This window comes from Pogona vitticeps, chromosome 3, assembly GCF_051106095.1.
Source record: "Pogona vitticeps strain Pit_001003342236 chromosome 3, PviZW2.1, whole genome shotgun sequence".
NCBI lineage: Eukaryota > Metazoa > Chordata > Lepidosauria > Squamata > Agamidae > Pogona > Pogona vitticeps.
The window spans coordinates 228,998,190-229,025,356 of NC_135785.1; the positions used below are offsets into that span (position 1 = coordinate 228,998,190).

General features: G+C 40.4%; 1 protein-coding gene across 1 annotated transcript in view; it reads right to left on the reverse strand.

The window, feature by feature from the left end:
* Window positions 1–14,338: 14,338 nt before the first annotated feature.
* The window catches only part of ZPLD1 (zona pellucida like domain containing 1), a 47,513-nt gene continuing 34,684 nt past the window's right edge, over window positions 14,339–27,167 (reverse strand). Inside the window, exons 6-10 of the mRNA XM_020785035.3 lie at window positions 24,745–24,825; window positions 23,166–23,337; window positions 21,773–21,881; window positions 19,945–19,974; window positions 14,339–18,719 (exon numbers count right to left, since the gene is read on the reverse strand). Of these exons, the coding sequence (XP_020640694.1) occupies window positions 18,541–18,719; window positions 19,945–19,974; window positions 21,773–21,881; window positions 23,166–23,337; window positions 24,745–24,825 (571 nt within the window). The 3' untranslated portion in view covers window positions 14,339–18,540. The remainder of the gene's footprint in view (window positions 18,720–19,944; window positions 19,975–21,772; window positions 21,882–23,165; window positions 23,338–24,744; window positions 24,826–27,167) is intronic.

The following is a 27,167-nucleotide window of genomic DNA, read 5'->3' on the forward strand; positions in this document are numbered from 1 at the left end:
CAATCTTAGGCGGGTAGCCCAGCTGCGGCCCTATCTCGATGTTGGGGCGCTCACCACTTTGGTGCATGCACTCGTAATCTCAAGATTAGACTACTGTAATGCGCTCTACGTGGGGCTGCCTTTGAGGCTGTTGCGGAAACTTCAGGTGGTGCAGAATGCGGCGGCCAGACTCCTCAGTGGAGTGAAAAAATTCCAACACATCTCACCCACTCTGGCCGCATTGCATTGGCTGCCCATCAGATTCCGCATCGACTTCAAAGTGTTGACGCTTACGTACAAAGCCCTAAATGGTTTAGGGCCTCGATACTTGGCGGAATGCCTTCTACCACCAAGATCTACCCGTGTCACTCGCGCGAGCCAGGAGGTGAGGCTGAGGAGCCTAACGCCGAGGGAGGCCCGGAAGGAAAAGACAAGAAATCGGGCCTTCTCGGCAGTGGCTCCTCGCCTCTGGAACAACCTTCACCCTGATATTCGCGCGCCCCCTCGCTCGGTATTTTCAAAAAGCAATTAAAAACATTGATGTTTCGGCAGGCCTTCCCTCCTAGTTAATTCCTGATCCCCTTCTCTTTTCTTTCCTAATGTTTTAACCCAATTGTTGAAAGTTTTCTATTATGTAATTCTGTTGTTTTTATAGTGCTATCCCATGTTGTAAGCCGCCTAGAGTGGTCTATCGACTAGATAGGCGGGATATAAATAAAATAAATAAAATAAATAATAAAATAAAATAGGTGACATGCAACTGTGAAGAGGCTGAGGAAAGATTCAAGTCCCCTTGTCAGAAGAGGAAAGGGGGAATAAGAACCCACCCTTCTTCAGATATCGCTGTTCTGAAGCAGAAAGCATTGTGGTACACCTTATCAGGCAATTATGGGAAATAGGTCAGAGTAGCTGAGACTATTCAAATGTCACTCTCAGGTTCCAAGAATCAATCACCAGCCAGGCTCAGAAAATTAAAAAAAAAAAAAGATCCTCTCCAGAGAGGTAATGGACAAGGAAAGGAATGAAGAGTGGCTATTTCCAGAAAACATCCATTGCTTTTCATGAAAGCAATATTGACTCACAGTTATCTAGTGATAGATTGTTGTTAAAGGGAACGACAGAAGTGTCACCTAGAAGATATCTTTCTCTAAACTACACTTCTAATTTACTTACATGCCATATGACATTTTAACCTGGATGGTGGACTCATGCAGTACTAAGCATCAGCACACATACAAGCACAAGCATGCTCATGTATTGTTCACAAAACACTATTTTTTAAAAAAAGAACAATATACAAATAAAAATAACTATAACGGGCAGGGAGTTACTATGAAGAATTTTTGTGAGTGTTCCTGCCCAAGCCAAATATTGGGGTGGAAGGCAAAACCTCTTCACACAGGGTGGGCTGACAGGGGATCATCTAGAAACCCTTCCAATTGCCCTTTCCACAAGGAAGACAAATTTATATGAGGACTCCCATTGAGAGGTCTTCTACCCATGCATACTTCATCTACATACAGACCCTGTTCCTGTTCCTCAACAGCATAACCCCAAATCCCTTCCTTCTCTGACTTCATGGTGAGGGTCCTTCTGCTCTGTGGATCTCAAAATCTCCCCCTCAATTTCCAACTCTCCCCCACAGCTGCCCACCTAGACCCACCCTAGCTTCCTTGTACAGGTGAATCCCATCATCTGGCTCCCCCTCTCATCCTAGAACGGCCAGCTGATCTCTGCGCCTGGCAGAGTAGGCCCTCCAGAGGGTGCAGGGCCCACCACGAGTTCTGTTTCAAAAAAAGAGGTGCAAAAAAGAAAATCCATTTTTGCGAGAGGAAAACTCATCCAAACAAACTCATTGGTACAGGCTTGAACCTCCTTGTCCTATATAATCTACTGCTGAAAGAGAAAAGTCAGACTGTAGCAGCTACTAAAGGCATGAGTTGCAAGCACAAGCAAAAAAGTGGCAGAAAATCTCAAGTACTTCAGAGGAACAATGATGTCAAGTACACTTAACACCATACCCAGGCTCACTTGAGAGAACAGTGTACTATATAAAGGCAAACAAGTGAAAAGAGTGGTGTTGCAGACAGAAAAAACAGATCAGTTGCTAAGGCAGTGAGGTTACAGTGTTAGACTAAGCTGCCCTTCCAATACTTGAGAGAGGCTGGGATGACAACATACTTGCCAAATGGCCTCAGCAACCAATAAAACCTCCTATGCAGTGTACGAAAGACTAAAAGTGAAGCCTGGGAGAAGAAATCAAAGCTAAACAATAAAGCTTAAGAAATGAATAAAGGTCTACAGTCCAGGATGTTGGGGCTACTCAATCCTGAATCTGAAAACATGAAGAATCACAGGGGTGCTGTGCACTTTTGTAAAGGTAATCGAACAGATGCAGACTATAGACTGCCTAAGAAAGGGAACTCACAACCAAGAAGAGCAGTTGGTCTATGAGCCGTTACAAAGAGATGAAGTATATGTTCTTCTGTCACCACACTCCAAGGATGAAGATGTAGAACCCTGTACATAAACCGAAGGAGGTTTAGAGCTGAGAGTGACCACAGAACTAGAACCAGAACTCAAGGGTTCACCCCAACCCAATAAAGACAGCTGTTCTATTTTACAATGGCAGTGGCATCACAAGGACCCTCAACATAGGAAGCAATTGAGAGAATACCAGGAGCAGAAGCAAAAAAAAATGTGGATAAAGACTGCATGAAAAGAAACAGGCTCTGCACAAATAAAACTGGAACACACACCAGTAAGCAAGAACCAGAGGCAACAGACATCCCAAATTAAAACTTTAAATGGAAGAAGGCCACCCCACAGAGGCATGCAGGAATTACAGATTGTTTCCCTAAATATCTCTGACGTAGCCCAGTGCCATATGACTTTAGAAGAAATTATGGGACATGTATGTTACAGTGTCTTAAATATTTGTTTTAAATAACATTTGCTGCTATTATTTGATAGTCTTTATTTAGTCACTTTAAAACTGTTCAACCTATGTGCCAATATTCTATTTCCAGGCCTACCTAGGGTAGACCCATTGGTTCAAAGGGGTTTATGTAAGTGTTCACTTCCCATTTAGCAATTGATTAAATGGGTCTATTCTCTAATTCAGACTAGCAATAGGATATTGGCCATAATCTCTTACTAGGACTAAGTTACCAGTTAATTTCTCTTTAATGGACTAGAAGCGTTTGAGATGAATGAAACTAAAGATGAACCTTCTGCAGGCACTGTGGAGCAGGTTACCATAAGGGACAATGAGGTCTCTTTTCACCTTCTTGAATGCCTGCTGACTTCAGCATTCTATCCCTATTTAGTGAGGAGAACATGTGTTTGTACCCTGCAATGATCACAAGTGCTTCAATTCGGCAGTTGTTTTTATTCCACAGAAAAAAAATTGAGGATTAGGGCTCCAGGCAGAGGGTGAGTAAAAGCTAGGTCATGACAGGAAATGTGTACGTGCCCACATATTGTAGCACAAGTCTACCACATGTTGCTGTACATGTCTAGCTTTAATCAAATCCAAAGAACAAGACTAGTGTCAAAGATAGTTGGCCTTCCAAGGCCATATTTAAGCAAAGAACCCAAAACAAAAAAACTACCTAGATCTTTTCCTCATTGCCTTCCTCACAAAGAGGTGACCTCTTCACCAACAGCTTCTCCTTTTCCTCACTGCAACTTCCCATCATTTTGGCTCAGACAATTATAGCAGTGAGTAAGAAGAGCAACAGATGCCATTTCACATTTGTTTACTGCCTCTCTGCCTGCAGTGAGCAGTGGCTGCAGTGGTAAAGAACAAAAAAAAAAAAAAAGAGCAGGAACAGCTAGTGACAAGGACTAATGGAAGGGGGGTATTAAGGGTGTCTTGGCTAAGAGCCCTTCAAAACCTAGAAGTGGCATTGCCAGTGAGAACATGGGTAATAAGTGTTTCCACTGTGGAGAAGCTTATATGTCAATATAACCAAGGAAAACAAGATGTTTTAGAATCTAGAAGTTTGCATGATAGTCCCCCCAAAAAATATTGCCACTGCATTGATTTGAGAACTGTCACAAACTAAACTCATCTCTTCTAAACTAAACAAAAAAAAAGACAGAAGACTTTCCAGACTATTTATGTGAAGGTACACAAACACCCGACACTTTGATTGTATTTTTAATGCTGATTTTAATGCTATTATATTTCTTTTCCTGACAGATAGACAGAAAGTGTAACAACTGCCAAAGAAGGATTTGTTCAAACGCCGTGATTATGAGTCACAGCCTGCAATAAACAAAGGAATACTATTTGGAACAGCTTGTGAGTGCACATCTACACTGCTTGCACAATGACATTATGTGTACTAACCTTAATGATCCCAGTTATATAATGCGTCGGTAAATATGCTAACATTAAACTCACAATAGTAGCGACAAAGCATTCCCTCATGTAGACATACTGATTTGATAACATGGAGGTTCAGGAGCAGAATAGTCCTTCTGTGAACAAGCTGCTTGTGGCTTTCTATCAGTTACAAAGATTTTCTAATTGAGGGGTGTTAAAATTTATTCTCAGTTTGCTCCTGGATAAATACAAGAGTCTTGTTATTGGCAGTCCTAACCTATTAAGAGATCACATGTCCTTTTGAGGAGGGCCAAGGGATTGATATAATCAGTACCATCTAAGACTTGAGCAGGACCCTTGTCAGATACGTGTGCCTAAGTAAGGAAAAAGCAATCCTTTGTTGGCTTATTTTCAAAATAGCATCCTTTATTAAGCCTGTTCCTTGATTTCCTGATGTGGCATACTGAATTTCTAAAATGGGAAGGAGGGAAATAACAGGGATTAAAAAAAAAAAAAACAGGCTTTCTCCATGCATGTTTTCTCAGTTGAAATTTCTTGCTTAACTTGAAGGTGTTATTTTTCTACCCAGAGAAACAGTTAACAAATATTAGATAATAGGGCTGGCCAGAGGCATTTTTTTTTTTACTGAGGCAGATCAGCAAGTGACACTGAAGTCAAAGGACATGGCATCCAAACCGGCCATCTTCTTTTAGCACATGTGGTCAAACATCTGACAAACACCTCTTTCCATTCCTGGCAGTAAAAATAGCACAATGGAACCTGACTAAATGACTAAGCATTCTCTGTGCTTATTTGACACAACAGGTCTGTTTCATGAGGCAACAACAATATCCTGCCTATTGATACGTAGGAATGGAATTTTGGGATTTTTGGGTGCACTTTTCTTGTTGTTGTTTAGTCATTAAGTCGTGTCTGACTCTTTGTGACTCCATGGACCAGTGCAAGCCAGGCCCTCCTGTCTTCCTCTACCTCCGGGAGTTGGGTCAAATTTATGTTGGTTGCTTCGATGACACTGTCCAACCATATCGTCCTCTGTTGTCACCTTCTCCTCTTGCCTTCACAGTCACATTTTCTCAACATCAGGGTCTTTTCCAGGGAGTCTTCTCTTTCATGAGATGGTCAAAGTATTGGAGCCTCAGCTTCAGGATCTGTCCTTCCAGTGAGCACTCAGGGTTGATTTCTTTCAGAATACATAGGTTTGATCTCCTTGCAGTCAAGGGGACTCTCAAGACTCTCCTCCAGCACCACAATTCAAAAGCATTAATTCTTCATTGGTCAGCCTTCTTTCTGGTCCAGCTCTCACTTCCATACATTGCTACTGGAAAAACCATAGCTTTGACGATGTGGACCTTTGTCGGCAAGGTGATATCTCTGCTTTTTAAGATGCTGTTGAGGTTTGTCATCACTTTCCTCCCAAGAAGCAGGCATCTTTTAATTTTGTGGCTGCTGTCACCATCTGCAGTGAGCATGGAGCCCAAGGAAATAAATTCTGTCACTGCCTCCATATCTTCCCCTACTATTTGCCAGGAGGTGATGGGACCAGTGGCCATGATCTTTTTTTTTTATGTTGAGCTTCAGAACATTTTTTGCACTCTCCTCTTTCACCCTCATTAAGAGGTTCTTTAATTCCGCCTCACTTTCTGCCATCACAGTGGTATCATCAGCATATCAGAAGTTGTTGATATTCCTTCTTGCAATCTTAGTTCTGGCTTGGGATTCATCCAGCCCAGCATTTTGCACAATGTATTCTGCATATAAGTTAAATAAGCAGGAATAAAATATACAGCCTTGTCGTACTCCTTTCCCAATGTTGAACCAATCAGTTGTTCTATGTCCAGTTCTAACTGTTGCTTCCTGTCGCACATATAGATTTCAGGAGATAAGGTGGTCAGGCACTCCAATTTCTTTAACAACTTGCCATAGTTTACTGTGGTCCACACAGTGGACGCTTTTGTGTAGTCAATGAAGCAGAAATAGATGTTTTTCTGGAACTCTCTGGCTTTCTCCATAATCCAGCGCATGTTAGAAATTTGGTCTCTAATTCCTTTGCCCCTTCGAAATCCAGCTTGTACTTCCGGGAGTTCTCGATCCACATACTGCTGAAGCCTTCCTTGTAGGATTTTGAGCATAACCTTGCTAGCATGTGAAATGAATGCAATTGTACAGTAGTTGAAGCATTCTTTGGCACTGTCTTTCTTAGGGATTGGTTCTTTTCCAATCCTGTGGCCACTGCTGAGTTTTCCAAACTTGCTGGCATATTGAGTGTAGCACTTTAGCAACACCATCTTTTAAGTTTTTAAGTAGTTCAGCTGGTATGCCATCACCTCCACTGGCCTTGTTTTTAGCCCAGTGGTTTTTCCTACTTTCTTCAGTTTAAGCTTCAGTTTTTGCTATAAGAAGCTGATGATCAGAGCTCCAGGCAGCTCCAGGTCTTGTTTTTGCTGACTGTATAGAGCTTCTCCATCTTTGGCTGCAGAGAACATAATCAATCTAATTTTGGTATTGCCCATCTGGTGATGTCCATGGGTAGAATCACCTCTTGTGTTGTTGGAAAAGAGTATTTGTGATAACCAACTTGTTCTCTTGATAAAACTCTATTAGCCCTTGCCCTGCTTCATTTTGTATAGAGCTTCTTCATCTTTGGCTGCAGAGAACATATTCAATCTGATTTTGGAATTGGCCATCTGGAGATGTCCATGTGTAGAGTCGCCTCTTGTGTTGTTGGAAAAGAGTGTTTCTGATGACCAGCTTATTCTCTTGACAAATCTCTATTAGCCTTTGCCCTGCTTTGTTTTGAACTCCAAGGCCAAATTTACCTGTTTTTCCTTTTATTTCTTGACTCCCTGCTTTAGCATTCCACTTCCCTATAATGAGAAGAACATCGTTCTTTGGTGTCAGTTCTAGAAGGTGTTATAAGTCTTCGTAAAATTGGCCAATTTCAGTCTTCTCAGCATTGGTGATTGGTGCATAAACTTGGATGACTGTGATGTTGAAAGGTCTGCCTTGGATTTGTATTGAAGTAATTCTATCATTTTTGAGATTGTATCCCAGTACAACTTTTCCCGCTCTTTTGTTGACTATGAGGACTAATCCATTTCTTCTACGGTATTCTTGCCCACAATAGTAGATATGATAATCTACTATTTTTTGCACTACAAGTCCCATTATTTTCCATTTTGATACAGTGGTGCCTCGCTTAGCGATTGCTTCGTTTAACGATGCATTCGCTTTGCGATGGGTTTCTTTGAGGAATTTTCCCCATCGTTTAACGATGTTCTCTATGGGGGAATTTCACTTAATGATGTCCGTTTTTGCTCATTTAAAAGTGTCTTAAAATGTTTGAAACCTGTTTTAAATGCTTGGATTCGGTAGTGCACCTTCTGAAACATGTGCAAACTTAATTTGGTTTTGTTCTGAGTCTTCGTTAATTTTTGGTGATTTTTTGTTTTCCCCATTTAAATCCATATCCAGCAAACAGATACCTGAAGTTTTTTTTCTCTTCTGCAGGACAAAATTTTACTCTATTAAATGACATGGATGCAAGCCTTCATTGACTACCATGGCCCCTAGCTGGTTTGGCGGGGGGGGGGAGTCTATTGAAACAAGAAAAAACACTGCTCAGTCTTTATAATAAATCTCACACATCGTGTCTCATTAAAGTCACATTAGTCCTCAAAATCAGCAGTTTCAACTATCTGGACCAATAAAACATGATGCAGACACATTACCCCCTTGGGAATATCCAGAAGGAGGAGCAACCAACAGCCTCATCACTGCTTTTTGTCCATACACAAAAATAATTCTGTGCAGGAAGAATGACTTAAGAAAGCTAATGTAATAAAAGTGGGACATAAAAATAGGTAGTGACACTTAAGGATATGGAAAATTTTTGGTAATGTTTTGGTTATGATTCAGACGTCCTGGCATTAGTGTCTCATTTACTCAATGTACAAGGTAGGGGAAACTTAGTATTACCTCCTCCACCTTGTCACAGTGCCCAATGTCTGAAGATAAAAGACTTCCAACACTCTCCATATGAGTAAATTCCATGAGAAATCTGTATTCTTGTCATGTGAACAAAAATCCTCTTCAGATTGATGGCTTGTTCCATGAAGAAAGTAATGACAGAGGGGGCAAGACTGAGCTGTCCCTTTCTTGTGTGTTCCCAGTAAGCAGGATATTCTAAAGTCTGAATTAGGGCTTGGCTGGTTTGGAAGCTTCTCAAGGATTCCTAAACCTCTGAGAGAAGTGTAGCCTCCAACACAAGACCGAGACAACCAAGTATTTGCTTAGAGTTTGGACAATCTGCACAGAATGTCTCCCACTTTTTTCCCCTTTGTGAAGCTAAGCACGTATACAGCAAGCACAAAAGTACAGGCTGACTGCTTAGAAAGAGGCAAACAATCCATCCTATGCTGCTATTTATAATATCCAATGGAACAATGAACAATTCATGTAATAGTTTACATTTTGCACCTTTACTGGATGCATAAAAATTAATCTTGCAGATGTGCAACTTCTCTCTAGGCCTAAGAAGACCTAAAAACCTTGTCATTTCATAGAGGGGAGTGGAAAAAGATCCTTTCTTGTTCAGTGCATGGGAATAAATGAGGTCAGGAGTTATATCCTTAATGAAACTGTTAGGACTTTAATGAGGGATACAAATCTGAGGACACATGGCTTAGACCAGGGGTCCCCAACCGCCAGCCCACAGCCCGATGCCGGTCTATGGCCCTGGCATGACCAGGCCAAAGAGACAGATCTCCTGCTCCCTGCACGCACTCCCCCCACACACCCTACCCACACGCATGGGTGCCCCACCCACCCATGAATATGTCCCGCCCCTCCACACATGCACACGAATGCCCCTTGCTCCCCATGAGTGTGTCCCTCCTCTCCAGTAATGCACCTCGCGTCGCCACACATGCTCATGAGCGCATCCCATCTATGTGCGTGAACGCTCCCCACCCATCCATGAGCATGCCCTGCCCAATCCCGAGTGCACTCTGTCCACTCGCAAGCACAGGAGTGCACCGCCCCCTGCGCATGGGCCTCATCCCCTCGAACCAGTCCGCAATTCAGAAAACATTGTGGACTACTGGCTTAGAGGGTGTCCAAGTGATAATGTGTTAACAGCTCCTCATTAAAAAATTTAAAGAAGAGGTTTTAATGGAAAACATGTTGGAATTTTTTTAACTTCACATGCTGCCTCTAGTAGGTGTGGCTGGGAGGGGCCTTTCTGCAATGCATTGACTATCAGTCTATCCAGCAATAATCAATTGTTTCTTCCCTGCCTCTGAATTCAAAGAGAACCCTGCCTCCCTCCTTTTTTACTTCTTTTCCTTCACCGTTAGGCTGTTGAAAGCAGCGAGCCTATTGAAGTCTGCTATAGAATCAGGCAGCCATGTTTGGCAGTTTTACCATTTAATCTGTTCAGTTTGTAAGTAATGAAAACTTTTATTCTTTTTGCTTCTAATGTCTCAGAGTGAATTATTGAGACTGTAAGTGCTAGTTAATGACAAAAAGGAGTGGACTAATCTGTGGAACTTTAAGCTATTGTGCTCTGTGAATCCCTCCCTGCACTTCTGCTGTGCAGCTAGAGGAATTTAACTAGAATTCAAAGCACTGGACACACATTATAATGAAGCTGTGGTTTTGCATCATCTGTACTTTATTAAGATGACATGATATAATCAGGCAGGTAGAAATGAAGATGTGAGGCATGACTTGAGCAGCTACTTTGCAGTGTGCATCACCTCTTTTCTGAAAAGTTTTCTTTAAGGAAGTAAAATGCCACTGTTACAACTTAGAAGAATAGAAGAGGCAGGTTGCTTTTTTAAGACTACAGGTCCCAGAATCCTCCAGTTACCATGAGGAGATGAAATCTGGGGAAAAAATTCCAATCTGTGAGGGAGTGCAGTTAGGAATAATTAGTGAGGAAGAGTGACTAGGTGTCAGAGAAAGAATAACTCAGTACACTTTTTGGACAACCTAGTGGGAGCTTTTAAACGGAAGTCTCCAACTTGCGGAATGTAGCAGATGACCTCTATTTAGAAAAACTGAAAGTAAAAACTGAGAGTGGCACATTATTTTCCTTCTTATTGCCTAGTAAATGGTAGAAAAGGAAAGTGGCTGGGCTGTGGCATAGGAAACTAGGCCAGCCTAACAAAGAAACAATCATATAATTGGGAAAAAGAGTAGAAAACGAGAGAGGAAAACCCTACAACTTGTCCGACGATGTTACTTCTAGGTTGCTGGGCCCCTGTGCTACAGTGTACTGACTAAATGGTTAATTCCAGATTTGCATAAAGCCTCAGGGTATACATACTATAATATTCTAGCTTCCATCCAGACATTTCACAGTTCTCACATTTATGAGCCACTTTAATTAAATGGTTGTTTTCTGCCGAAGTGTGTAGACATTTAATTAGATTGTACATATGCCATTGTGAAATTGTTGAAGGTTTTTTTTTCCAAAGGAAGAGTCATGGAGAGCCTGTAATGCAAACAGCAAGAAGAAGAATACAGCCCAGTTGTTTTCTAAGTGGATGGCAGTAAAATCATGCAATTTGCATGCTATCATAAAGAGAGATTATTGCTTGTCTGGGATACACCTGTAAGCAGAATTAAGGAAGTCAATCAAAGCAACAAGAACAGCAAGCTTGATGTTCAGCATCTCACTAATGAGTCCTTGCTGAGCCAGGCTCACATAAAACCATTGGAAGAAGAGGGATTTCTCACATTTGAAGAAATCAGGACAATTAAAAACAAGAAGAAAAGCACAACACTTTAATGAGGAATCTGTACTGAGCTCAATTTCAAGAGACTCTTTTTACCTTAATTGACTTAAAGTGGCCAAGATGTGGCAACTGAGGAAATATTTGACAGCTATGGGACAGTAGCTGGTAAGGGAATCATCTCAGAGAAGAGTCTGGAGGAAGATGAAGCTAAGGGCAGCTCTGCTATCACTAAGGATGGGTTGGATATCTGGTTTAGTTCCCTCTTCAATAGGACCTGACCTACAACTAAATCCTAGCAGAACTGCTATCAAAATCCATACATTTTTGAAGTTCATAGCATGGGTCTTCAAAAAAAGTGGATATAATGTATATATTTGAAGCAACATACACTAAAAATGCATGTATTTCAAACAGGGACATAATATTTATTTAATATAAAAAACAGACATAATGTATATTTAAGAAAATGTGCACAGACCCCTTTATTCCACTTTATTTAAAAACCATGGAAATTACATGTACTTGCACATGGACACACAAAATATGCACATTTTGAAGATGAGTGTGAAAATATGCACAATTTTTAAAACTTGGGCAAAAAAATCCACCTTCTTTGAAAAATAGGTAAAGACAGCTGTATAAATTTTCATTCTGAGGAAAATAAATCAAAACCCATTGCAAAAAAAAACTTGGAATGAACTTAGAAGTGGAAAAGATGCTGATGGAAATGAAATTGAGCTTGACAGATTCACCCACCCCTAATTATTGCTATGGAGGTGCGCAGATGCCAGCTGGCTAACTGTGCTGCTCATGGCTCACTGATATGGCACCCAACTGCAAATAAGCAGTCAGCATCTTCCACACACCTGCATGATGCTGGCAGAGCCTTACCTTATCTCAGCTGCCATCTCACAGCTCCATAATATAATGAAGATATGTGGTGGCTCGACAACAACAGCTTAAAGGGGGAGAGCAGAACAAGAGAGGAACAAAAGAACCTGTAAACATTGTCTTTGACAATGTGTGATTCATTCCTCATCTGTTTCTCTGTTTTGTTGTTTGTTGTTTAGTTATTAAGTCGTGTCTGACTCTTCATGACCCCATGGACCAAAGCATACCAGGTCCTCCTGTCTTCTACGGCCTCCCAGAGTTGGGTCAAATTCATGTTGGTAGCTTCGATGACACTGTCCAACCATCTTGTCCTCTGTCGTCCCCTTCTCCTCTTGCCCTCACACTTTCCCAACATCAGGGTCTTCTCAAGGGTCTTTTCTAGGGTCTTTTCCAGGGTGTCTTCTCATGAGAGGGCCAAAGTATCGAAGCCTCAGTTTCAGGGTCTGTCTATTACCAGTATCAAAAATTTGATGCATTTTCATTTGAAAACTTTTAATTCAAAGGCAATTCATGCCATCATATTTCGCCCCCCTAAGGTTTCTCTATTGACAACTCATAGTGCTTTTTCATGCTCTCTGACTACAATTGTACCTGACATATGTCATGAGAAACAGGATCATGTCTCCAACCCAACCCTTAAATCAGCACAAAATACAGGGCTGCTTCCAGTCATCTCCTTTTTTTTTCTCTAATCCTGACAGACCAAGAGAACTGCTTTTCCCCCTTCCTCCTCCTGTGAGATATTTTGGGTGCTATGGACATGCTGCAAAAAAGTTGAAGCTGAGGCTCTCTTATACTTTGGGCACATCATGAAAAGGCAGGACTCTCTGCAAAATATAATAATGCTGAGAAAGGTAGAAGGCAGCAAGAAAAGAAGAAGGCCAAATACAAGTTGAATTTACTCCTTAAAGGAAGCCACAGACTTGAGTCTGCAAGAGCTGAGCAGAGCTGTTGAGGACAGGAGATTCTAGAGACCACTTATGGGATCACCATAGGTTGGAAAAGACATGGAGGCACATGACAATAGGAACAAATGTGATGCTGATTTTATCCAAATCATATACTTTGCATGAACTTGCACATGTTTCACAACATTGCTTTGTTTTATAGATTATTTAACAACTGAATTACTAGGTGGGTTCTCTGCATTTTTAAAACATTCAATGAGTCCTCTGTATTTACTGTGTGTGTGAGTGAGTGTGCCCTTCTCTTTTTTTATTCACGTCAGGTCCGAAACCACAGGCTAAATCTACATCAACAGTAAAATGCAGTGACAAAGCGAATGCAAGAATGAATTGTATCATCTGAAGCCTAGTGCCAAAATCAAAAGAGGTAACATTGAAGTGTTCTGCTTATATACCATCCCATAGCACTTAAAGCACTCTGGGCTGTGTACAATTTAATTATACAGGCTACACATTGCCCCCTGCTCTCCAGAGAGTTTGGTATTCAATTTACCAACCTTGGGAGGATGGAAGACTTAGTCAACCTTGAGCCAAATACCTGAGCCTGAGATTGAACTCAGGTCACGAGCAGAGTCTTCACTGCAGTACTGAAGTTTAACCACTGTGCCACGAGGCTCCTTATGACATTCACCTTCACAGTTTTGCTGTAGTAGAATGCAATCTTATTTCCACTTAACACTACGACCTTATGCCTTGTAAGACCAATGAAGGTTTCTTATCGAAATAAAAGCTGCAGCAAAAAACACATTTATGGCTGTTGAACAAAGGCTTGCAGAAACATTTATTTGAATTTTTGTTGTTATTTTATTAAACAATCATGTTTTACAAGCCATCAGACCTAAATCCTGAAGTGCAAAAATATGTTTCTGAGGTATTAAGAATGGAGAAAACCAGGCACAGTTCTTGTGGAATAAGATTGGCCCAAGACATTTCTCTGTCTAAAGCAAAGAACAAGATGGCACCCATTCCATGCAAGAAAATTGACTTGACTGGCAATTGAACCCTTCTTCAGACTGCAATGAAGCAGCATTTTCCTCTAGACCTCAAGACAACAGGCTAGCTAAAGGGTGCAAGGCAGGCAGGGTGGCGTGTAGCTGTCTCCTTTAATGCCACAGTGCTGCCTCACTCTTATAATTGTTGGGCTGGCCTCCTCTCAAGAAAGACCTGACATTAGAGCAGGCTGAGTGTTTATGAACAGGCTTTTACAGACCATTTGGTGATCCAGAGTGAAATGATATCACAACTGTAAGGTTTTTAATGTATATTTAGTAATAAAATTCAAATAGCCCTGATAATTAACCATTGGTGTGAGTCAGCACGTAACAATACAGACAAAAATTAACACAAGAAGCTGAATGATACCAAGAAGATACCATTTGCAGCAGTATGTACAACATGCAACAGTTCTGTTTGTTGAATGTAATCTTTGATGTAGGTCCAAGTTATCAACATGTGGGAGATAAAACCAGCACCAAACCTACATCCTATTATATTTCTGGACTACGTGGACTCATTTATTGTCAGTACAAAACATCCTACCATTCCTAATACTACCTAGTTTTAAAAAATGACATCACTTTTATCATTGAATTGTAACATTTATCCAATATTAGAAGTGTGAGGCAATGTATATTTGTGAGCCCATAGCCTGCTGTTCTCATTGCGCTTCTTTCCTCAAGCAGTTTTCAGCCTACAGTAATAAAACATAATCAGAGCTTGGAATAACTAGTTACAAATAATAAGTTACCTGTAAGAATCTCATTTTTGCAGTAACTAAGATAAGGTATATTGAAGCTACACTGCTAATCTAACATTATGAGGGATAATGCCACTCCTTTTGTGATATAGCTGTAATGGTTTTAATTGCCCAAAGTGTTAGTGGTTTCACTAATTAGGTATGTCTTGTACCACATGTACAAAATGGTTTGCATCATTCTGATTTATTGAAATAGTAGTTAAAAAGTAACTCTATTTTCTTTGGACTAACAAGAAAGTAAAGAGTTACTTCTTAAACGTTTGTGATCTTCTAAAATAGTAACAGTCACTACCTGTGGTGCCTTGGGACTGTGACAGCAACAAACAACTTTTTAAAGATTACTCTCCAGGTCCCAGGGGAAACATTGTGTGACTTTCTAGAAAAGAAATGAAAAACTATTCTGAACAATAGGCATAAAGCACAATCCACTGCAGACAGTTTAAAACAACCAGCAATTCATTCCTTCAGTGTCCAAGGACTACATGTGTTTTGCAAACTGCAATTACAGCCATCAGGATAAGAACTCCAAACCAGTACACTACTAAGACTCACTAGCCTTGACATGCACCCTGTGCCCCCCGTGCCATGTCGCTATAAGCTGCTAAGCAACACTGCATAGATTTCCCACTATATATCAGCGCAATGCTGGATTGGGTGCTCCAGAGCTTTGTGGGAAATTTAACAATCTATCTATATTCATGCTCTGTTGATGGCTTGCTGATGAAGAAAGGCACCAATACAAGAAATAGCCCAGATGTCACATTTTACCATGGGCTCTCAATCTGCAGCTGGTCTTGCTACTGACTTTCCAACCTTGGGTCCCCTTATGCTATTTGACTAGAACTCCCAGAAATCCTGGCCAGCATAGGTAGTGGTGAAGGCTTTTGTGAATTTCAGTCAAAGAGCAGCTGGGGACCCAAGATAGGGAACTACTGACTAACAAAGTCAAACCTATGTCTTCTCCCTTGGTGTTCTGCTTTGCCTGCACACACATGCATACATACATACATACCACCACCCCCTTTGATTTGCATTTCATCATAATGATAAATTGGATTTCTGAATCAATAAGTGTACTTGGACTGAATTACCTAATAGAATTGTGACATTTTGCAATTGGCTGGAACTAGTTGAATTCACACCTACAATATATTTAATGGTCAGCCATTTTGATTTTCAGTTGAAAAATATGCTCTCCAGGGAGATGAATGTTCATGAAGAATACTTTCACTGTAAATATTTTCAACGCAATATAGTTGTTTCTTCTTCCTGTCATGATCACTGCTGTTGGTTTAGCATAATTTCTTATTTAGTGCTGTTTTCTACTTCATGGATAAGGTATATTAGAAGACATTGAGAAGTCATGCAGTAAACATAATAAAAGTAAACTTTGATTGCTTTTAGTGCCATTAGGAGTAAACAAGTCCAATTCAGAGTTGGGCTGTGCGTCCTATCTTAGAGTGTGATTACACTAGAATGTCAAATCAGAAGGACTTGGTTTTGCTTCAATTTGCTTTGAAGCTTGTATTGTGTTTAAAATAGCAATCAGTGCTCGCACAGGGGCTGCAGAATATATAGAGTTCAGTGTTTGCACTGGACACACTGAAATTGGCAGTCCATCCCACATACACTTTCTTTACTTCTTTCCTCTAGTCATGCCTCTGACTTTCATTTTATGGTTTGTTGTAAAGCAGCTTGGTTTACAAATGCACACATTCCATAGTCTTTCATTTCATCTTGCTTGCTTCTTTTTCTGTTCCCTTGATATGTGCGTAGGAGATCCAGTGAACACCCCCTGTGTTCTCTCCTCTGGAAGATCATCCTCTGGTTATTTTAGTTTGATTTTATTTTGTTTGAATTTCTTTGCATTTCACACCTCTTTCTCTCCTCCTTCTTTATCCTGCCATTTCATTCCTGCACTTAATGAACGCTGTTCCGCTGCCTTTCACATGCACTCTCTCAGACAGAAACACATGCATGCACTCTATCCACACATAGTGCACAGACGAGCAAGAGATGGGTCAGATGTCTTCCCTCAGTCCCTCCCCACTCAATAAAGGTGGCCAAGTTCTGTAGTGGCTTCTTTTCTCTCCCCCCCCACACTACACTCCCTGCTCTCTTTCATTATCTCCTCTCTCGCTCTCCCGTTCCTCATTGCTGCCACTTCTCCTTCCTCTCTCTCCTCCTCTACAAACATGCTACCTGTCTTTACATATATCTGCATAGAGAAAAGCCCTTTTGAATCCTTCCAGCAATTAAAAAAAAAAGCAGAAGCCCCCAAGCAGAAGAGGGGGGGAAGCTGCTTTGTGGACAGAGCACAGGATGGATTTGAATTGGCATTCACATCTTTTGAGCAACAAAAAATACTTTGAATTCACCCGTTTTATAAGTGAAGCAAATCTCGAGGTATTTGATGGTATAGTCAGTGTGTTAGTCACATGCATGATCTAAGTCAGTGGTTCTTAACCTTTGTTACTCGGATGTTTTTGAACTGCAACTCCCAGAAACCCCAGCCAGCACAGTTGGTGGTGAAGGCTTCTGGGAGTTGCAGTCCAAAACTCCTGAGTAACCCAAGGTTAAGAACCAGTGATCTAAGTCATTCTTTTGTGGAAGAAACAAAATGCCTTTTCCCATCAACTTTTCTCCTTGCCAAGCCCTAGAGCCCTATAAAAATCACCCGTGTCAAGAGAGTAGGTTGAGTGCACTAAGTTGTGGAAAGGAGACTGAGGGAAAATAGGGTGATGCCTGAAAAGCAGGTATCTCCCATAAGTGGAGTAGAAGACAGCTTCCCCAGAATTTACTGCAATTCACCTCTTTCAAGCTCCCTGTGAAGCACTGGTCAGCAGTGCACTGCTGTCCAATCTACTCAGAAGCATCTTATCCTCAAACAAACATCTGCAGAACTATGGAGGAAGCCAGAAAGGGAAGGGTACAGGGACATTGGTTCCTCTGCATTCCCTTCTACTGTCAGATATCTGGATCCAACTGTGAGCAGCTGCTGGATTTGACTGTGGGGTGGCATAACGAAGGATAAAGAAACTGAATTCAAAGAAAAAGTCATAGAGGGCAATATAAATAAAAGGGTAGCAATGCATCTCAATAGAGTGGGTCCTTTTCAGCACTGCCAAAAATGATCTCCTTGACAATGAAGAATTTCAGTGCAGCCCTGCATTTGCAATATAAAATATTCTGGTTTAGGCAAATTCTGATGAAATAAAAGGTCAGCCAAGGCACCATTGTTGCTTTTCCTTTGCACAATGGGAACTCACCCTAACCCAGAACAAGAGTCATCACACCACAGTACTTAATCACATCTCCAAAGCAATTAAAAAATGATAGCTGCTCATTATTTTTAACTGTCTGCAGTTCTTCTCTATAGCTCAGCAGTAAATGAAAACTACACTGTTCAAGTACTGGAATGTGTACAGAATGTTTTGGCATTAAATGTATTGTAATATATAAACATGGAGATAAACACAATGATTGTCCCTTTCAAAAGAATGAATGAACTATTTGAGTATTTCAAACAAATAATTTTGGAGGAGACCTTTTCTTTAAGCTTTTTGTTTGTTGGTTGGTTTTACAGAAGTCATGTTAGCCACCTGGGAGGTTTGAAAGCAATTCCGTTAATTGGCAGCATATCAATTGTCTGGATCACTCACATGCACACATACGTAAAGTGGAAACGAACAACCATTATATTTACTGCCTATTACCTAAACGATAACAGCTATAAGATTACAAGTAAGAGTAGCTGCAATTTGAAACAGTAGCAGAATACAATCTTGGTGACACTTCCAAGAAAAACACAATTCATGGCAATCCCGCAAAGAAAGTCCCCGTCATTTCTTCCTCCTAGTTAAAAACTGGGTTTTGGACACCACTCAAAACTGGACGACTGCTGGGCCACTTTCTGTGGAGGAGGAGGACAGAGAAAATGAGGAAAATGGTGCTTGTAATTCCTAGAATTACTACGCCTGAAATCAATGCATTGGTGACTGAATTGAGTTGGAAAGTGGATCCATTTGGACTACCTACAGAGGAGAGATAGAGAGAAACGAAGGTTACAAAATTAATCTACAGGTCTAGGAATGTTTTGACACAAGGTATTTTAAGTCCCTGGGTATTCATACTTAAGGAAACAACCCTGTGCTTCCTGGAAGAGATGGGAAATGTCTTAGGATGTTTTGGACCCCACTCCCCATCTCAAGCTTGGGAGAGAGGTCTATATAGACTGAAAGGGAGAATCGCCTCTGCCCTATAGCTATTTAAAGTTTTGCTGTCTGTGCCTGATATTTCATAAGGCATTGGGAGGCACAATGGGGTGTGTCAGACCAATGCTGGAGAAGGTTGTGCATCTGCCAGATCCCAACCCCCTTTCTTCTCCAGATAATCATCATCATCATCTTGTGCCATCAAGTCAACTCTGATTTATGGCAACCCTATACAGGGTTTTCCAGGTAGAGAATATTCGGGAGTGGTTTACCATTCCCTTCTGAGGGCATCCTTGGACTGTACAGCTTGCCCAAGGTCATACAAACCAATTCTATTCATAGGTGGCATGGTGGAGAATCAGACTGCCAACCTCTGGCTCTGCAGTTCTAAATGACTGAGCTATCCGGATACATGTCAAAAAAAACAAACCACCACAAAACCACACAAGCTGTGGAACTAGTGTTACTCATGTAAAGTTAAATGGGACAAAAGTGTTTTTAAAACAAAACTACCTCCTCCAAGAAAAGCCACAAAAAACTGTCTCTCCACCTGTTATCCTAACTGCTGTAATTCAACAAGGCTTTGTATGTTACATCAGTCTCTCCTGCCCCTCAAGATAGGTCTTACTCTGCCTGTTCTGTTGATTCCAGTATGAGAAATTCGTATAGCCTCAAATTGTGTTTCTTTCCAGCTGACATTAGTGGCGTAAAAGCTGTCTGTGTCCTGTTGAAGGCAGCCACGAAGGCAAATACAGATGAACCCAACCTATGTCAGGTCTCAACAGTATAAGAAAAACTGCAACTGGCTTTTAAATGTCCAATCCATTTTGAAGAATAGAATCCGTTAAGCTTTTAAACAAAGGGTCATAGGGATTTACTTGGATGTTCACCATTTTGTAATTATCTTCCCACTGCCAATTAACAGAAAATACTGCAATACATCAATCAGACTAAATTCAAATAGTTCCACTAATCATGAGTGTAAAATTCAGATACTGGGTTTTCTAAAGCAGTTCTTTGTACAGTAGTTACGGGAACAACTTACCAAGTTGTGAATTGTTGGTTGGGGTCTCATCTGTTTAAAAAGAAAATCCAAAAATATTGTGATCTGAGGATATTATTTTTACAATCTCTTTCTGCCTTTGTAAATTCCAAGACGAATAGCTACAGGTGTTTTCAGATTATCTTTTCCTCACTAGAAATCTACTTATCAAACGCAAGCATGCAATGTTACTAATGGAAAATAAAGCTGTGATTTCATGCACACTCATGTGGGAGTAAGCCTTTTTTAATTCAGTGGGATTTATATCTAAATAAACCTCCATTGGATTATGCTGCATATTTCAAGGCCTCTTAATCATCCAGTGGTGAGTTATTTGATGTTCTTTTTAATGGATTGATTCTTGAAACTAATTAGTAATTATTTTACTAATAATTTTAAAATAATAATAATAATAACAGCAATAACGATAAGCATAATACAGAAATAAGTATTGCAGATGTGGGAATCATGCAACACTGTTTTGGGGCTCTCCAAAGTCCAAACGTTGGTGGCAAGCAAATTTTACACCTGCTCCTCAGTGCCATTTAGAGCAAAACATTTTGCTTGCTTTAAATGGTTTATAATGAAATGCAATGGTTAACCACTACCACACGTAAAACCTCAATCTTGCGTTACAGCAAGCAAAAGCTCCATATTCAACAGAGTTTTTATCACGATTGTTATCAAAATTCATAGCAAGCACATGTACTGTATGCTGGTCTGACTTCAAATGGCCCCTAGACCAGCTGAAATTGCACCCCCTCTCCACTGGTTCCACATTATCCCATTTTGACATGTCCATGTCTTTGAATTCCCTCTTAATCTTCATCTCAACTTGCTATTCCTTCCTCACTTTAAAACATGGCAGCAGATTTCAGTTGCTCACCCCAAGGAAGATGATTGAACCTTTTGTGGACTATGATTTTGTGGCACTTTCCATCTTCACATAAAAAACCATAACTGATGTCTGGAGATGAAAATATCCATTGCTTCAACTTTTCCTATTTGGAAAACTTTTCCTATTTTCCCATCAAGGAATATCCAGTTCTAATCTGCAGCTTCATATATTTTTTATTATTTGTTTTAGTTTTGTTTCTCTGGTAAGATATTAATTGCATCAACTTTATAATGTGACACGGGCAGTTTAAATGTACTGTGACAGTAATGTGATGTGACAGCTTAAACCATGACAGACAAAGAACGAATAAGAAAGTGAAGAAATGAATTACCATATGCTGAACTTCAGAAATTGAACTTTTATAATCAACAGTAAATTTCAAAATGCACCGGTTGTTTCCATATGAGGAATAAATCCTGACACTCTAGAAGTGGCAATAAAACAAATGTCTAGGTCCCTGAAAAAGCCTGTTTAAGCATTTCTCCTCATGTGTGCTTGCTGCTCTTTACCTTCTTTTGGCATTTTTAATATCCTGGCCCTGCTACTCTTCATGTGTTAGATGGGAAGACTTCTGAAATAAGGAGCTTAGAAAAGATACATCTTTTAGCTGGTCAATGCAAGAAGTTCCCCATACATTTTCCAAACCCTGAACAGCCAATGTCCTGAGCAAGAGACTGAAGGAGTTGATGCGTGCCTACCAGGCTCCGTGCTTCAGCCAGGCCTGCTCTGATATATAAGAGAGCAGCCAGGCCTATGAGAAACCTCAGAAGGGCACAGAAAGTGCAAATACTGTTCCACCATTGCCCTCAAACAGTGGTATTCACATAAGGTTCAAAAGCCCAAGAGAGCTCTGGAGCCAAATAAAAGTAATTCCTAGACAGGAGAATGCTTAGTTGTGTTTCTGAGCTCGTTCAACAATAGAGTCATTCCTACCTGTCCTAGTAATGATGGGTCCAGCAGAGATGACAGCAGTTCCAGAAGTGCTCTGAGGACTCCAGGTGGTTCCTTTTGCCACATCTCTTCTTTTTCTGTTGTTGCAGATCTGGAGGGGTCAGTCAAAACAATCATGATTACAAAGTGGACCAACTTGTTTTCTCCAAGAAGGGTATTTTGTTTCACTTCTTGTACATGGGAATATATCTTACATTAAAACCACTCAAGTACTCACTGAGTACAATATCATCGATGTCTGTTTGCTTCTTTTTGCACTCAGAATGGTCTTTTGTTCAGTATTTCATATCCAGTATATTAACTTGGACCCAATTTGCTTTAGTGCAGCAAAGATTTCCACAAACTAGAGTTGGGTGTTTTTTTTACATACTCCTGTGTTGTTTCCAACTTACAATTACCTTACTAGAGATACTGAGCTACATAAATTGTTTGAGTAATGATTTCCACCCCACCCCCCAACGTGGTGAGTTCCTATGGCCAAGCAGGATTTTGAACCCAGGTCTCCTGGGTCATAATCTGACTCTCTAACTGCTACAACACATTGACGCTCCATAAATTTGTACTTTGGGGCAATATCCTGGTGTTCCTGAAGCCCTGAGGTCCTTTCTGATGCTGTTCTGGGAGTTCTTCCAACCTTCCAGAGCAAATTTTTATAGACACATACAATCAGAAGGGAGAATCAGTATAAATCACCTCTCATCCCCACAGTCATTTCTGCTTTTATAAGGCCCTTTTGCAACACCATTGATCTCTGGAAAGAACCTATTATATTTGATTCTACAATATTTCCTTTGTTATGGTTCTGTATGTATTCACCCACCAAATCAGTTGACTTTATTCTAAACACCATTATTGCATCCCAGATTATTTTCCGGTAATCTAGGCATTTGTAATTCTATGCATGCAAGACATCCACACTATAGATAGTATGGAGTCCTATCAATGACAGTTGTCTGTTCAGCTCCAAACTGTAATTTTCCAGGCAGATCCTCTTCACATGTGGACAGTGAGGTGAAAGATGAGGGAAAGATGAATTTAGCTTTCTTGTTCACATTCCCTCTGCTAAACACAGAGTAACTGAACAGGGCTTATCTGAAAGCAGTAATCTGTAAATGACATATCTTTTCTTTCTATAAGTGTATTAGTAATGGGAAAATCACCAGGCCATGATAAGTTTCTTTCAAATATACGAGAGCTGATAATGATACAGTACTTCATTCTATCATCTTAAAGACATACGTGTGAGAATTACCATGAATTACATTTTGAGTTAGTGGTAACAGTGAATGCTTCACTTTTCATCTCTCATCCCCCACAGTGTAACCAAAGTGAAACCCCTCCGAAGTTAACACCACAAACACAATCTGAAACCTACAGGAGCAAGAAAGGGACAGTCATCAGCTCTGCACAGTTTTGTCACACAGTGAAGAAAAACTGTGGACATTTTCTGGTTCTTGTGCTTTACGAAGCGGAACACCTCGAAGGAAAACCGGCCCATTTGACTCTTGCCATTTTCAATTATAGTTGTCTGAGGGTCCTTGTCACAACTGAAGGAAAAGATTGAAACATGGATAATTTCTTTCTGGTTCCAAGTGAACAGAGCCACAGAGAAAAACAGTACAACATCATAAATGCTACAAAATGCAGGAGAAGGTTTGAAATCTTTCCCACTCATGGCATAGTCTGAAGCCATGTTGCAGAGCTAAGCAGACCTGGATTTAATGGGAGATAACCTGAGAACTCCTTCAAATTCTGTGCTGACTTATCACACCACCAGACATAAAGGCTGTGTGTTTTAGATCTACAGAAATTGGTGATTAAAATATCATTCCTTACCATGTGAATCACTGGCAGGGTGAGGGGCTCTTTTAAAACCACTAAAAAGCATAATCAATATGAGATAGTGCCACTGATGACAATGAGTGTTGTACAAGGGAAGATTACAAATCACCCTTGTACAACACAGCTTTACTTGATATAAATGAGAGATTACTTGACAGGTTATTTTGATGGCAGATTTGATAACTGATGCAAAGATACCCCAAAGTGAGAGTGAGTACCTTGCACTTCCACATATATAGTGTGGCCATCAGTCTGGACTCTCACTTTTGAAGAACCTAAGGATAGTTCAGATTAAAGGCTAAACTAGTATTATTTTCCCACAGTGGCCAATCAGATGCTTATGGTAATTCTACAATCAGGACATCTCCATTCATGTTGTTTACATGTCTGGTGTTCAGATGTGTACTGCCCCCATTAATTGAGGTAATACATAGCTCATGTATGAGCCAATCTTGAATTTCTGGCTATTGGTGAACCACACATTTCAGTAACCCTGAGCACTTTTGTTGATGCTGGCTTCTGAAAGTAGAAATCTAATATCTTGGGACCTTAGGTTGAAAACCATGGATTTAGCCATTGCAACTACAAACCACTGATATACTCATTCTCTAAGAATTTGTCTAGTCCCCTTTTCAAGGTAATGATTATTTATTTATTATTCATTGAACAAAATCCAGTTGCATAGCACAGTAAGTTGCATCAAAGTAGGCCCATTGAATCAGTGGGGATTTACTGAGTCAACTCCTCCATAAATTCCATTGATTCAAATGGGCCTACTGTAACTGCAATTTACTACACTAAATTAGATTGTTATTTGCTTTAAAACTATTTCCTTCGTGTACATTCATTCAGGCAATAGACTAGACTCATCTAATGATCACTTATAGTGACCACTATCTACATGCACATTTCATCACTGATAAATGAAAAGTTAATTCTTCTGCAAGGATTACAAGGACTACTATCTGTTTTCACAACTGTAAAAAGAGATGGCACATAAGTAATGCTTTATTTAAATTAGAACATTTGTGCATGGTTTGGAACTAATCCACTTTTTCTATCCTATCTCAACAATATGATTGACAACATCATAATTTTTAAAATATGCCTACCTAAAGAAGAGATCATATCGCAGATCATCATTTGGATTTCCAGAAGGAGTTGTATAGCAGTAGTCCATCAAAACATTCCATCTGTACAATGAAAGTTAATTAATTGTTAAAAGAGTACTTGAAGTTCATTGCATTCAGATATGTACTGTATGCTGATAGCTATAATATATGCCATTGCCTTCTATTATGATCCAAGAGATAAGTGCTTTCACTAAAACAATTCAGTTTTTCTTTCCTATGTTACTGATGTTGATCAACAGATGCAACAGAAAAGATAAGGAACTCTAGTCTTACTAAGTAAATAGTAGGGAAGTGACAGTCATGACGTGTGATACTTGTCATGTTTGCTATGTTTTCTTTGGCTATTTAAAATTTTGTGAGAACATATAATCAGAATTCCCGCGTTGTTCTTTTAGAAGCTTGGGTTTCTAAGAACATAGTTGGAGCCATGCGGCATCCGATCAAAGGCCATTCTAGTCCAGCATTCCATTTGTATAGTGACCAAGAGAAGCTTAGGAGGATCCTAGTAGAAGAACATGATTTCAATAGCGCAATAGCAGCCTCCTGCATTTTGTCATCACTTACTAATACTGTAATATCAAACCAAACAGTGTGAACCCAAGTTGGGATTCTGTAATTCAAAGAGAGCCATCAGCAAATTGTACCCCTTGGTTGAGATTTGATTTGATTTGATTTATATTAGTGCAAAAGCACTGTTCTAGGTGGTTTAACAACGTATAAAAACCAAATACAGAAAACAAGCAATTAACAACACTCACAATATAAACATCCCAAAGGCACCAAAGCAATTTACAAAAGCAACAGGACCAGAGATGAACATAATATCAACCAATCCTCAGTATAAAAGGCATCCCTAAAAAGAAACATCTTAAGTTTCCATCTGAATGATAAAAGGGAGAGAGCCAGGCACAGCTCCTTTTGAAGTTGATTCCATAAAGTTGGGGCCACCACAGAGAATGCCCTGCCTCTAGGGGAAGACTTTCAGGCCTCCCTCAGGGTGGCCGTCCAGAGGAGCCAGGTCTGGGAGGATCTGGTGGGCCAGATAGATGGCATTGGAGTCAGAAACGCCAACAAGTAATGTGGTCCCCAAGCCATGAAGCACTTTGTACGTTACCAATTCTTCCATACACTGCTTCATCTGCACTATCCAAAACTGCATCATGGCTCATAGGTGAACCAAAATCTAGTGTCTAAAAAGTACTGGCCCAGTATTAATAATAACCAACAACTAGAGATGGAATACTGTATTCTTATTCACAAATGAATACGAATGTCCAGGACCCAGGTGGCCCAGATCCCTCAGGCTCACCTCCCAGAACTGACCCATCTGCTTACAGGCCACAATCAGCATGGGGAGCTGCCATGCCCATTTCTGGAAAGACCGGCTGCTACTTCTCTGACTTCTTGCTTTTCTGACCACTCCAGCTGAGGGGGGCAGGAGGATAAGTCTCCCTGCCTCCCTTCTTGCCCAGTCAATCTCAGGCAAAGAGGAGAGATTTGTCATCCCACTGATGATGACTCTGGGCATGTGGGGCAAATGGATCAGTGAGTTCTGGGGGTGGGAAGTAATTGGGCCAACAACCTGAGCTGGCAGGATTCATCTTCATAGGTGAAGGTGAATCCCCCATCTTTATGGTACCAAGCAATGCTGCTCAGATTGCTTGTCCTAGGCTAACTGCTTAAGGAAACATATTGTGATTCATCAGGAGAGAAAAGAATATATTCACCAAAGAGCTTCATCCCTTAACTTCCTCCAACCAATGAACTGTTTCAGTGAGGTTTAATCACCATGGCTCAAGACAGATTTTATACTATTCCAGATATTCTCAGATATTTAGAACTACGCTGTGCTCTGTTCTGGAGGAATGCCATCCTTGGCTCAAAGCAGGAAACAACATGATTTCCTTATTACATAGAAATCTTCTACTATCTTACTAGAGTTTCCAATTTCTGAAATATCCCTGGAAGACTGCTAATCAATCAATTATGCAAACAATCAACTGAATCTAAATTGGTTGCAACTGTAAGGAATAATACTGCATATTGGAATATCATTTCTTACAGTCATACCCAATCTATGTTTTGCTGAGTCTGAATGATCTATAATGACCATATGTTATTTGTATTTTTTTTAAAAAACGACATAAAGGCTTTTCAAGACACCCCGGAAATCAAGGTCATCACTGCAGATTATAGGTGAGAGTGCACAGAGAAAAGACATGTCCATGCTCATCAACAAAGCTGGGACTTGAAAGTCGAAGCCCAACTTCTGAATCTAAGAATGACAGTTGTGCTATCAGGCAAGAGACACTCCCAAATTCATCTATAAACTACAAAGATTCCCATGCAGAAGATGCCTTGTTGAATCCTGGCATCTCCAGCTATAGGCAGAGTCATACATA